The 14,895-nt window shown below is 40.4% G+C and overlaps 1 protein-coding gene across 2 annotated transcripts in view; it reads left to right on the top strand.

Annotated features, from left to right (window-relative positions):
* Positions 1 to 13,787, top strand: part of LOC133561971 (transcriptional repressor scratch 1-like) — a 42,443-nt gene extending 28,656 nt beyond the window's left edge. The window contains exon 2 of one of the 2 annotated variants that reach the window (XM_061915717.1): positions 8,964 to 13,787. In XM_061915717.1, the coding sequence (XP_061771701.1) occupies positions 8,964 to 9,691 (728 nt within the window). In that variant the 3' untranslated portion in view covers positions 9,692 to 13,787. The remainder of the gene's footprint in view (positions 1 to 8,963) is intronic. The other variant, XM_061915718.1, reaches the window with a different exon arrangement.
* The last annotated feature ends 1,108 nt before the right edge of the window (positions 13,788 to 14,895 follow it).

Here is a 14,895-nt window from a genome sequence, read left to right on the forward strand (position 1 = left end):
TAAGCGACCCTGAAAGCGGTAGGAAATAGATGGATGGATGGATTGTTTTGGTGTTTTGGCTTAAGTCTTCCAGCAGCTATACAATTATATATGGCATTGCTCAATAGATATCATGTCTAATATGTTTTTTATTTTTTTATTTCTGACAGTTCAACCATGTTGACATGCACACGGTTGGAACATTCTCTCTCCATTGTCTGTCATTGCAGCGTAATCGCCTCATTTGTCCCCGCCATTTGTGCGTAACTGTGCCAGTTTTCACTTTCCTTTTAAATGAGCCAAAACATAGCTGCAAAACAGCCTTGATTAATCACATTGCTGCTGCTAAATGATTATTTGGGGATTAAATCACCAAAATGATCCCAGGGCACGGCCACCGCTGCTGCCCACTGCTCCCCTCACCACCCAGTGGGTGGAACAAGGGTATGGGTCGAATTCAGAGTGTAATTTCACCACACCTAGTGTGTGTGTGACTGTCAGTGGTATTTTAACTTTATCTACAGCTCCTCCTCTCAGTATTGTGAGCACTTTAATCATCAGCATATATTCTGCATATACATAAAGACAGACACACTAAATGGATTGCTTTTTTGCTTGCACAACCCCATGATGCAGAGACGACAGGCGTAGCGCAGGTTAACATGACTTTAATGTCAAAAAAAAAGGTATTAACAGTGCAAGTGGGAAGTGCACAGGGAACATGCAATACAAGCTAAGCGACAAAAAAACAATGATTGAGCACTGTGTGGAGGGCAAGGCTGGCATATAAAGAAGCCTGATTGGCAGCTTGGAACTGGTGAGCCCAGATTGCCTTTCAGGGACAGGTGACACAGGTGAGACAGTGCTCAGACCAGAGGAGTGGTGAAGGCAAACAGGAGGTTCAACAAAAGTAAGAGCACAGGAAATTAACTCAATACAGAAATGAGGAAAATACAAAATAAAATCAGGTCTGCTACGACAGGTACTGACACATTTTTATAGAGTGCTACGGTATGCCATTCTTTAAAAACTGAGAAAAAATAATAATGCTTCGGGGATCCACCACAATACAACTGCATGTACAATATAACTACAACATTACAACTTTATAATTTTTATATTTAGGCTCTAACAAATACATTATACACGCAATTAAAGAAATGCTAATTGTGAATGGATACGTGTATATATTTGATAGTACATGTATGAACTTTATTTTGTGTTGACACTGTCAGGTTCAAACACTGATGACACCTATTAAACAAGACAAGAAGCAAAAAAATAAACAGAGACACAATTAAATTTGGTTCAATTGAGGAGAGATGTCTGGGCTGTACTCTTGCGCAGTCTCCCAGCACGCTCTGGCGAAAGTTTTATTTGGACTTTCTCTGATTACATGGAAACAGCTGTTTCTAAGGGACAGGGGTCGTAAACAACCATCGCCTTTGATTACAAACATTTCAAAGAAAAGGTTGGTTCAAGGAAAAGGTGGTAAACAGCTCACAGAAAGATTGTAAACAGCCGTTGCCCTCGGTCACAGGACATATCAAAGAAAAGGTGCCTTGAGGGGTGTCAGGCCCTCCTTCCTCTCCGATTTGTATTTCTTGGGTCAAGACACAACCTTGCTGTGATTACAATAGATGAAAGAAACAGAACACCTTCATGTTGTTTCCCATCCTACACTGTGGAGTTTTACAAACCTTCTTCTTGGTAGATTCAAAGACTGCTTTTGTCTGCTCGCCCGGGAACTCATTGAAACACAACCTTTTTTTTATAACTTAGATACAATTATTCTGACCTACACCATTTGACGTCGATAGTAAAAAAAATGTGTAGGAATACGCCAATTTTTTGGCATAGATTTTTTTCAGTATGCGTACACACTGCGAGACTTTTTTGTCTGCTGCAATCTGGGTAAATGCAGCCCCTGGTCTTAATTAAGGCCAAAACATAAAGCTTTATTCAAGGCTTGGCAAAAAATATGGAGCCAAACAAAAAGTAGCTGCATGAAGCTCAACACAAAAAAAAGGAAGTCAAACAAAAGCAAGGAAAAAAATATGTCTGCAAAAGGCGTATAGGAGAGGGTCGGTAAAATAGGGACTACCCACATGCAGCCAGTCGTCCCTCGTCACATTGTGCTTCAAGTATTACGACTTCCACCCAACCATCCATTTTCTACCGCTTTGGGATCGCGGGGGGCGCTGGTGCCTATCTCAGCTACAATCCCTGGACAAGTCGCCACCTCATCGCAGGGCCAACACAGATAGACAGACAACATTCACACTCACATTCACACAATAGGGACCATTTAGTGTTGCCAATCAACCTATCCCCAGGTGCATGTCTTTGGAGGTGGGAGGAAGCCGGAGTACCCGGAGGGAACCCACACATTCACGGGAGAACATACAAACTCCACACAGAAAGATCCCGAGCCCTGGATTGAACCCAGGACTACTCAGGACCTTCGTATTGTGAGGCAGACGCATTAACCCCTCTCTCACCGTGCTGCCCGTATTGCAACTTCACTAAGAAAAAACAAGACATAAATTACATATTTAATATTGCTTAAGTTAGGTGTTGTTTTAAGTTTTGTGTGATATGTTTATTACAGTGCGGTATTGTTGTCCAGATACCAATATTTTGGTACTTGTACCAAAATAATTTCGATACTTTTCGGTACTTTTCTAAAAGAAAAGGGTACCACAAAAAGTTGCATTATTGGCTTTATTTTATCAAAAAAATCTTGGGTTACATTAAACATATGTTTATATTTGCAAGTTTGTCCTTAAATTAAATAGCACATACAAGACAACTTGTCTTTTAATTGTAAGTAAGCAAACAAAGGCTCCTAAATTAGTCCGTTGACAAATGCAGTAACATATTGTGTCATTATCCATTCTATTATTTTTTTTAAATATTAAGGACAAGCGGTAGAAAATGTATTATTTTTCTACTTGTTCATTTACTGTTAATATCTGCTTAATTTCTCTTTAAAAAAAATAAAAAAAAAATAACTTAGATTTATATTGCGCTTTTCTAAACACTCAAAGCGCTCACAGAGAAGTGGGACTCAACATTCATTCACACCTGGTGGTGGTAAGCTACATCAGTAGCCACAGCTGCCCTGGGGTTCTACCTACACTTCTGTTAAAATTTGATAATCACTTACTCTTCCGTTGTTTGGATGCTTTACATTAGTTTTGGATGATACCACAAATTTGGCTATCACGTCTATACCAAATAGTTACAGGATCATAGATTGGTCATATTTAAAGTTCGTCATGTGTCCAGGGACGTATTTCCTGAGTTTATAAACATAATATACATTTTTAAAAAATTAAAGAAGATGTTGTGATGCCAAAAAAATCGACGTAATCAAAGTAGTATTGACTTGATACTTTTCTGTACTTGGTGTCATTACAGTGGATTTTAGGTGTAGATCCACCAATGGTGTTTGTCTACATTTTGAAGCCGGTGAGCTGAGGTGTGTAGAGAAGCTTGTTTAGCTGACCCTCGTCCTGCAGGCATGATGCTTGTAAGAAATTTGTAAGAAAAAGTTCACAACATTTTTGCGGGAAAACTTTTTCATGTACTTCCATCTTAAACTCCTACCTCATCAGAAAACAAATTTCGACCTTAGTGAGCGTTTGACGTGAGCAATGTCAAAAGATGAGATGTAGCAGTGCACAGTGTGACGTCATCAGCTCCACATGACATTGGCGAACCTTCTGCGAGAGCGATGCAAACAATAAGCAATGTTAGCAACATGGAATGCTATCAACAAATCTACTGGAAGTCCCTGCAGAGAGTGGTGAGGACAGTGGAGAAGATCATTCAGAATCCACTTTCTCCCATCCATGAGATAGCAAAAATCTGCTGTCCGAACAAGGCTCAGAAATTTAACAGAGACATCTTCCACCCCCACCGCTTCTTCCCACGGGCCATAAGACTTTAGAACCCCACAAATATTCCCTCAATTCCCCCACGAACCCCGTACAGAACTACCTCACTGGAAAAAATACAGTATAACATACATCGCAAGTTTGCAAAATGTTCATTTTATGTAAATACAAATACTGCTGTTGTTTTAATGTTTTTAAAGACTTGCTAGTGTTTTTAATATGCAAATAGTTTCTGATATTTTCATCCTGCACAACATGTAATTTGCAAGGAGATGTTGTTCTTTTCTGCACTGTAAAAAAACACATTTGAATGACAACAAAGACAGCCTAAGCTTCTTATGATCTAAGGCAGGGGTGTCGAACGTACGGCCTGGATGTGTTTGCTAAGTATAAAAATGAGCCGAAATTTTTGAATGAAAGACACTGCTCTTCTAAATGTGTCCACTAGATGTCACAATAAAAAAATTTTGTATCGTTGTAGAAAGATGTACAATAAAACACATGATGTTAGTGCACCAGTCGAGGAAAATGAGCAAACTACATAAATAACATCCTGTTAATTTTTTTTTAATATAATTCTTTATCATGATGGATTGAAAATTAACAACAATGAGTTGACTGATGAACATTACCACATAATGTATTCACAAAGTATAAATAACGACAAATAAAGATAGAATACGATTAACCGCAACATATAAGTGTAAAAAACCCCAACAACATTATGATTCGTACATTTTCAGAATGTGCTTGTTCTGTTTTTAAACAAAGAAAACAATCTATAGTTGTCTTTTATTTTTATGTTATCGTGCCGTGAGTTTACCAGTCTGACCCACTTGGGAGTAGATTTTTATCCATGTGGCCCCCGATCTAAAATGAGTTTGACACCCCTACTGTACACTGCAAAAAGTCAGTCTTCAAAAACAAGAAGAATGAGGGTTATTTTACTTGAACTAAGCAAAATGATCTGCCAATAGAACACAAACGTTTGGCTTGTCAAGACTTTCCGAAACAAGTTAAATTAGCTAACCTCAATGAACCTAAAAATACCTTAAAATAAGTATGTTCTCACTAATAACAACTGTACTACTATGTGAGTACATATTTTCTATGTTTCATTGAAAGTAAAACAGCAAAGTCCATTTGGCTGTCATCTTTTTTAATTATGAGACACAATTGTGTCAAAGTCATGATTTTTTTTTCATGCTTGAAATAAGAAATTATTACTAAAAAAATAGATTTATACTTGTGAGTGTTGATGACACTGCTTTGCAACAGTTGATATTTTAGTTTCAAGCATGTTTTAAGTCAAAACATCTCAGCAACAAGCTGCACTATCTTACTGTGATCATTTAGGACCAAAACCCTTAAAACAAGTAAAACACTCAAACATAAAATCTGCTTAGTGAAAAGAATGATCTTATCAGACAGAAAATACGCAAATATCACCCTTATTTGAGATATTTAATCTCACTTTGATTTTTGCAGTGCAGTGTGACCAATTATCAATTTGACAAACATTTTGCATAACAAACAAGTGTTTAAAATAGCAACATTACTTAGAGGGAGTTTGACTGCTGACAGCTGTCTTAGTGATTCTTTACATGATCAGGTGTTTAGTCTGAAAGCAGACGTGACAACAAAAGACATCGAAATATGGCACCGTTTGATTTAATGTAAATTGACACCCGTAAGGACGGAATACGGTCAGTGCCTCAAAAGTACCAAATTCAATACCCATCTCTACTTAGTTTGAATTTATTTCACATAATTGATAAATTGGCCCTGCGATGAGGTAGCGAATTGTCTAGGGTGTCCCCTGCCTTCCGCTCGATTGTAGCTGAGATCAGCACCAGCGCCCCCCGCGACCCCAAAAGGGAATAAGCGGTAGAAAATGGATGGATGGATAATTCATCAATTATAATTACTAATCTGTCCAGCTTGAATGTCACAAAAATAAATAAAAATTACAATATTTTTGGTGTTTTGTTTACACAAAATTGCATGTTTTCCTATTTTTTACATACTATTTCAGGCATTGTTTAATGGCCTACTGAAATGAGATTTTCTTATTTAAACAGGGATAGCAGGTCCATTCTATGTGTCATACTTGATGATTTCGCGATATTGCCATATTTTTGCTAAAAGGGATTTAGTAGAGAACATCCACGATAAAGTTCGCAACTGTCAGTGTTAAGAGAAAAGCCCTGCCTCTACCGGAAGTCGCAGACGATGACGTCACATGTGTGATGGCTCCTCACATATTCACATTGATTTTAATGGTAGCCTCCATCAAAAAGTGCTATTAGGACTGAGAAAATGACAATTTCCCCATTAATTTGAGCGAGGATGAAAGATTTGTGTTTGAGGATATTGATAGCAACGGATTAGAAAGAAAAAAAAAAGGCGATTGCATTGGGATGGATTCTGATGTTTTTTAACACATTTACTTGGATAATTCTGGGAAATCCCTTATCTTTCTATTGTGTTGCTAGTGTTTTAGTGAGTTTAATATTACCTGATAGTCGGAGGGGTGTTTCCACGGGTGTCTTGACGCGCAGTGTCTCAGGGAAGTCGACGGCAGCTATGGACAGCACAAGCTCAGCTTTTCCCCGGTAAGAAGCGACTTTTTAACCACAAATTTCTCACCGAAACCTGCTGGTTGACATTCCGTCGTGATTTATGTTGTTTTGACCGCGCTCTGATCCATAGTAACATTTCACCTCCAGGAATTTTAAACAAGGAATCACCCAGTGTTTGTGTGGCTAAAGGCTAAAGTTTCCCAACTCCATCTTTCTACTTTGACTTCTCCAATATTAATTGAACAAATTGCAAAAGATTCAGCAACACAGATGTCCAAAATACTGTGTAATTATGCAGTTAAAACAGACGACTTTTAGCTCTGTGTGTGCGCAGCGCTCATACTTCCTAAAAACCTGTGAGGTCTTGCGTGCGCGTCATCATTACACAACGTTTTCAAGACGAAACTCCCGGGAAATTTAAAATTGCAATTTAGTAAACTAAAAAGTCCGTATTGGCATGTGTTGCAATGTTAATATTTCATCATTGATATATAAATTATCAGACTGCGTGGTGGGTAGTAGTGGGTTTCAGTAGTGGGCAGCGTTTTTAGAATACTGTACTCATTTGATATACGTTGTACACAATACCATCCCTACAGGTGATAACTGGGTGTAACCTACAGTAGAACCACTCAACATTATAGTGAGTGAATTTAGTGCAAAAAGTAATTATACATTATGGGTGTTATTTCATGTCTAGAGGGCTTTAATTATGTTCAAAACATATTTTGGAGGTTGGAAACATTTTTTCAAGCTACATCAATAAAGTTAAAGTTAAAGTCCCAACCGTTTTCACCCACACACACACTCTAGGTGTGGTGAAATTATCCTCTGCATTTCACCCATCCCCATATTCATCCCCTGGGAGGTGAGGGGAGAAGTGAGCAACAGCGGTGGTCGTGCTCGGGAATCATTTTGGTGATTTAACCCCCAATTCCAACCCCTTGTTGCTGTCTGCCAAGCAGGGAGGCAATGGTTCCCCATTTTTATAGTCTTTGGTCTGACTAGGCCGGGGTTTGAACTCACGACCATAGGACACTCTAACCACAAGCATATTCAACCAACCATAAACATATTCAATTTAATATTAATCTTGCTTTTTATAAAATAATTCAACACGGTCAGGCCTGGAATCGATTCGTCGTGATAAACCATGGACGACATTACTTGCCAAAATAAGGATAAAGACTAGGAAGTCCACAAGCAGGTAGTCCGCGAGAGCCTAAAAGTGGCGAGGAGGCACCAGCACATGCAGGTTCCACTGCACGAGCCACTGGAAAAGAGGTTTAGGTAACAATTATATCTTGTCTTCAGAGTCACACTGCAAAAAGTGAAATCTAAGTGAGATGAAATATCTCAAATAAGGGTGATCTTTGCTTATTTTCTGTCTGATAAGATTATTCTTCTCACTAAGCAGACTTTATGTAAGAGTGTTTTACTTGTTTTAAGTGTTTTGGTCCTAAATGATCTCAGTAATATATTACAGCTTGTTGCTGAGATTTGATGACCTACAGTATATTGAGTAAAACATGCTTGAAACTATTTTTGTCCAAATGTCCAAAACACACCCAGCAATGGTGCGCAGGAAGGCATCAAAAGTCCTAATATTGTCCAAAATACCTCCCCGGATTCCAGTTCCACGAGTTTCACTGCCGGCCGCAGAGGTCCAGGGATGCAAAAAATGTCCAAAACGCACCTGGCAAAGTCCCACGGGAAGTGGGGGAGAAAAGTGAGAAAAGTCGGCAAAGTCCCAAAAAAGTTAAAAATACCGACCCAGGTTAGAGTCCCACCAGTCCCGCCGCCGGCCACGCAAGTCCCCGGATGCCCAAAATGTCCACAACACACCCAGCTTAGTCCCACAAGGGTGGGTGTGTTTTGGACACATTGGTAATCCCGACCGGCAGTGGGACTTGTGGGACTCGAACCTGGGTAGGTATTTTGAACTTTTTTGGGACTTTTCCAACTTTTACCCCACCCCCCCCTGGGACTAGTTTGGGTGTGTAATGGACATTTTGGGCATCCCGGGACTTGCGCGGCCAGCGGCGGGACTGGTGGGACTCGAACCTGGGTCGGTATTTTTTACTTTTTGGGGACTTTTGCAGACTTTTCAAACTTTTACCCCCTTCCTCCCTGTGGGACTCGGCTGGATGTGTTATGGACATTTTAGGTATTTTTGGGTTCATTGAAGTTAGTTAATTTTACTTGTTTTGGAAAGTATTGACAAGCCAAATGTTCTTGTTCTATTGGCAGATCATTTTGCTTAAATCAAATAAAATACCCCTCGTCTTTGTATTTTTTTTTCTTGTTTTTGAACAGTGACTTTTTGCAGTGCACTTGTCAATCAATAGCCATCGCCATTAAAACAATAACATCATAAATCATGTATTTGTCAGACATGCAATCTCACTACATCAAAAAAGTCAATATTGTCATAAAGTGGCCTTACACGGTTAGACATAATGTGACGGAGCAGAATGCTAATCTGCATTGTTTTCTTCAGCAGGTTACATCAGCGACTACATCAGTCCGTCTGTGTATGATGGCGAGAGTGACGGCGGGATCAAGGTGCCCTCCCCGGACCCCCTCTACGATGGCATCCACAGTGACTACGGAGCCCCGGATTCGGAGTCCCCGGACAGCCCGGGCTCGGAACTCACAGACGGCTACATCAACGGCGACGCCGCCGTCAGCGAAGGCTACACAGTGGACGCCTTCTTCATCACTGACGGCCGCTCGAGGAGGAAAGCCATGGGCAGCCCCCGCAGCATCCAGAGGCACACATGCAACGAGTGCGGCAAGACCTACGCCACCTCGTCCAACCTGAGCCGGCACAAACAGACGCACCGCTCGCTGGACAGCAAGCTGGCCAAAAAATGCCCCACCTGCGGCAAAGTATACGTGTCCATGCCCGCCATGGCCATGCACCTGCTCACGCACGACCTCAAACACAAGTGCGACGTGTGCGGCAAAGCCTTCAGCCGGCCCTGGCTCCTGCAGGGCCACATGCGCTCCCATACGGGCGAGAAGCCCTTCGGGTGCGCCCAGTGCGGGAAGGCCTTCGCAGACCGCTCGAACCTGCGCGCTCACATGCAGACCCACTCCACCTTCAAACACTTCAAGTGCAAACGCTGCGACAAGACCTTCGCGCTCAAGAGTTACCTGAACAAGCACTACGAATCGGCCTGCTTCAAAGGCCCCTTTTCCCCTCTCGGGACACTGGATGCATGACCCCGCCCACTTCCCTCCCTCCCTTGCAAAAAAAAAACGAATTCACTCCTGCAAACTGTTTTTATTCAGACCTCACTCTCTCTCTCGCTCTCTCTCTCTCGCTCTTCCACGCTCACATTGTGCACCTCGCTTTCCCCTGGAGCCAATTAACGCTGATGAAGATAGCACAATTTTTCCCACCTTGACATCAAGGACTGGACTGTTTTACGCATGCACTTCCAGACAAAAACAAACTGATCACCTCGTCTTTCTGCTCTGTACAGAGGCAATAATAATGCCACCGATAGGAATATAGCTTCTATCTATCCACGGATTATTATGATGAGGTTGACACGGAGCTAACGGCTGGCTTCCTCTCTGCACTATGACGCTTACAACCACTTTTTTTGGAGGAATAATAGTAATAATTATAGTAATGATGATAATAATGCACCAAGTGACCATATTCTCTCCACTACTGAGGAAAAACATATTTGTTATTATTATTTATTTATCTATTTATTTATTATGAATGTGTTTTTTATTTTGTATTTGTGTATTTTTTTTAATCACAACAGGCCAAAGCATATGCCACTTTTTTGTACTATTTTTTCTGTTTCTGTTTTTTTTTTTTTTCACAAATTGCATGCAAAAACACACAAAAAAACTATGCCAACATCATAAAAGTTTTTCTTTGCCAAAATTCCATACATAGAACCGAGGGGCAATATTTTTCTCTTGGCGCCTCTATAGGACTTTTTTCGAAGCAATAATCACACTAATGCATGGTATTTTACGAAGTATTACCTACTACTGTATAGCAGTTTGAAAAATCAGGTATGTTTTACTTCACTTATAGTCAACGAAACAGAAAAAGGCAAATATTACATACATCAGGGAACATGCCAATGTAGTGTTAGCGAAAGAAAAGAAAAAAAGAAAAGAAAAACATATTTTCCTCTGGTGTTATGCACTGCCTGCCTCTTAGTGAGTAGAACTAATGTAGGGTTTTAGGGAAGAGAGCTGGGTTCGGCCGCCTTGGTTCCTTTAAAAAACACAGTGCAATCCTAATATTTAAGGTAAAAAATAAAAAACACCCCTGCGGTGATCTGCAGGTGCATGAAGCTGAAGTGAAGTTTCAGCAAGTTGGATGTTGCACTGTGGTCAAGTTGAAATGCAATGCATTATTCAACCGCACATCCTTTCAAACCATAAAGCGTGCATTCTTAGACCGCGGAGAAAAAGCATGCACTTATATAGCTGGATGGTCTTGCACCTTCACGGTCACACTTCTTTTACGTCAGCCAGAGCCATACATTCCCAGTGATTCAGTAGATGAAGCTATAGAGAACAATGCACATGGCTGATTGCAGTGCGGCTGAGGCCAGCTCTCTAACCCCCACCAAAAAAACAAAAAAACATCCAATGCAGATACCTGGAGCTTCCCTGGAGACACACGGAGAACACATGCACGAAAAAAAAACAAAAAACGATTGCCGTTATGTAAGCTTGCATAGCCACACACTCGGAGAACATCTGTCCGATTAAACGCCTCAAATCCCTTTTCCAACAATTGGAGAATAATAGGTTTGATATGAACAAGAGATTCTCTCACAAAGACCGTGTGATGATTGCAGCACTTCCTCAGGCGTGTTTAACCTTTATTTCAGCCGAGATGAAGAGTTTGGGATTCAATCGGTGATTCAGCTTTCAGAACATTTTTTTTTTTAGGGGTTCTAAGGACAAAAGCAATGATGGCCTACTTTCACCTTCATCTCAGACAGAAAGTAACACAAACACATCTGAGAAGGTTGTGAAGACTGCAGTTTTATACGGATCTGTTATGTTGCCCATCTGATCTTGAGCCTTTGAAAAATGAGCCTCAAATGCACTGCAAATGTTTTATCCAGGACTTTAAAAAATATAATATAATATATATATATATACACACGGTATTTTTCGGATTAGAAATCGCATATATAAATCGCACTGGAGTATAACTCGCATTTTTGGGGGAAATTTATTTGACAAAAAACAACACCAACAATAGACATTTGAAAGGCAATTTAAAATAAATAAAGAATAGTGAACAACAAATAGCCAACTGAGAAGGTGCCTGGTATGTTAACGTAACATATTATGGTAAGAGTCATTCAAATAACTGTAACATATAGAACATGCTATACGTTTACCAAACAATCTGTCACTCCTAATCGATAAATCTGATGTAATCTTCTTCCTTGATGTTGCTTCTCAACAACTATGCCAACTCCAAAGGTATGCGCCGCTTCCTCTTGTCGTTTTCTGCTGCATATTTCACGACGTCCAGCTTGTAATCTGCAGTACATGATTTCCTTTTCTGTACCATTTTTGTTCACCCCTTCTCAGTGTTTATAACTTACCGCCAACGTTGAAATGATTTTAATAGCTACAGCAATAGCATATAGCATATAGCAGTTAGCATCCCATGACCAACAATGCACTTCTGCCATAACCCTCCCCCGTGATAGAGTGATTCGAGCACAAAGTTCTTCATCACAAAAAACATTCATCAAGTTTGGTTCTTTTAAGAATTTATTATGCGTCTACTGAAAATGTGGCCAAATCTGCTGGGTCCAAAGTAATCATACGGCAATGTTAATGTTTGGTCACGTGTCGCTTGGCAAGTTTCACTGCAATAAGGCAATTTTGGTAGCCATCCACAAGCTTCTGGCAAGCTTCTGGTTGAGTTTTTGACCACTCTTCTTGACAAAATTGGTGCAGTTCAGCTAAATGTGTTGCTTTTCTGACATGGGCTTGTTTCAGGACTTTGGGAAGGCCATTCCAAAACCTTAATTCTAGCCTGATTTAGCCATTCCTTTAGCACTTTTGACTTGTGTTTGGGGTCATTGTTCTGTTGGAATACCCAACTGTGTCCAAGACCCAACCTCGGGCTAATGAAGAATTTGGAGGTAATCCTCCTTTTTCATTGTCTCATTTACTCTCTGTAAAGCACCAGTTCCATTGGCAGCCGTGAATTAATTAACGTGGACCCCGACTTAAACAAGTTGAAAAACTTATTCGGGTCTTACCATTTAGTGGTCAATTGTACGGAATATGTACTCTACTGTGCTATCTGCTAATAAAAGTTTCAGTCAATCAGCCATCAAAACAGGCCCAGATCATAATACTACCACCAGCATGCTTGACGGTGAGGATGGTGTTCCTGGGATTAAAGGCCTCACCTTTTCTCCTCCAAACATATTACTGTTCTATGTTCTACCAATATGCTTAAAATGGTCCAAGTTCCTGTATACAACAGGTGCACTTCAGTGTTTTTTTAGGAATTTTCTGCAAAAATGTTTGACTCCTAAATTTTGAACTGAACTTGGCGGCTAGTGTAGTATCACTCCCGGGCTAAATTTGGCATGGCCCTGCATTCCGCCAACAACGGATAAAAACGCTCTTAATCAATTAACTTTCATGTTGAAGCTGCAATTTTACATATGTTGGATTCAAACACCTGCGCAAACCAGTGCTCTCCAGGCAAGCTCCGCACCTTTCGCTCTCTAAGCACTTCCATTCTAATCATCGCCACCTTAAAAAGAAAGTAGCACAATGAAACAAACTAGTAATTCAGGTAGAGAAGTAAAATTGAAAACTTGTACTTGCTTAACCTCTCTTCATTTTGTTTCCCCCTTTTTTTTGTATTTCCAAGCTGAAGGGCAACTAAATAATCATTTATTGGACAAGGGTTTGTTAAAAAAAATTAAAAATAAAAAAAGAATGATAATAGAAAAAGGATTGAGGCGTTTTTACTGCTGTACAGTGATATCTGACACACTTTATCTCTGGAGATCTAGAAGGATCTCCTGGGTCTTTTGAGCCAGTATTTAGACAATGTAAGCACAATGAACACAAAGCATTTTGTGGCACTTCATAATAAAGAACTATCTTAACCAACATATTGTCCATGTGTGATCCTTTTTGGAGAAGAAGCTGGATGATGACTCTCTGTGCACACAAGCACATATTAGCACAGTCAATATTGTATGTTTAAAGAGATGCAGATGAGATAGAGGGAGGGCACAGTGGGCTCATTAGCGCTCCTGAGGCTGGAGGCTGCCCACTGCCAGTAATGGGCTGCTTTGCTTTGCTTAAAGAAACACAGCAGTTTCCAAAATCAATATGTGGACATTTAGCCATGTTTAACTGGGAGTGTCATGGAGTCTCCTTGCACTTGCACGTCTATTTTGCCTCCTGTTACTTCAGTTGGATTTTTGACCTTCACTGATTTCAGTTCTTACGCACCAAACAACGGTTCAGAGTACCCACACTTTTTGGGTACACTCTAGGGCAGGGGCGCTCACACTTTTTCTGCAGGTGAGCTACTTTTCAATTGACCAAGTCGAGGAGATCTACCTCATTCCTATTTATAATTTATATATGGCGACTTGTCCAGGGTGTACCCCGCCTTCCGCCCGATTGTAGCTGAGATAGGCGCCAGCGCTCCCCGCGACCCCAAAAGGGAATAAGCGGTAGAAAATGGATGGATGGATTTATTTATTTATGAAAGAGACATTTTTGTTAACAAGTTAATGGTGTTTAATGATAATACAAGCATGTTTAACACACATAGATTCCTTTCTTTCATGAAGACAAGAATATAAGTTGGTGTATTTGATTCTGATGACTTGCATTGATTGGAATTAGACAGTGGTGCTGATAACGTCCGCATTTTCAAATGGAGGGAAAAAAAAAGTCCTCCTTTCTGTCCAATACCACATCTCATTTGTCCAACTTGCATACTCGTTTTTAAAAACTTTGTTATGAGAGTAGCATATGTGTGTGGCCCTTTAATGTATTGCAGCAGGTGAGTGACGTCAGTGAGTGTGCGGGTGGGCAAGCAAGTGAGAAAGCGGTCGCTGAGGGCGGGGGAGAAATACATTGGCACCAAACTCCGTAGCTTGCTAGCTTGTGCACGCTAGCTTTCTGAGACTCTTATTTTGTTAGCACAGGTAGGATGAAACAGGTCTTTTATGGTGAAGAAAGGAACTGTGCAGTCGGTCTTTAGAGTTCTGACAGTAGGTAAGGAGTCTCTAGAAATAAAATGTGTTTCTCTGCGTCCGCCCTGTTAGTGATTTTTTTCTTAAATATGAGCTCGCAGCAGATCCTCGGGTGCCGAGAATGTCAAACAATTGACGAAAGTGAAGTCTTGGTATGATTGATGATTGCTCATTTTTATG

The sequence above is a fragment of the Nerophis ophidion genome, linkage group LG11 (assembly GCF_033978795.1).
Source record: "Nerophis ophidion isolate RoL-2023_Sa linkage group LG11, RoL_Noph_v1.0, whole genome shotgun sequence".
Classification (NCBI taxonomy): Eukaryota; Metazoa; Chordata; class Actinopteri; order Syngnathiformes; family Syngnathidae; genus Nerophis; species Nerophis ophidion.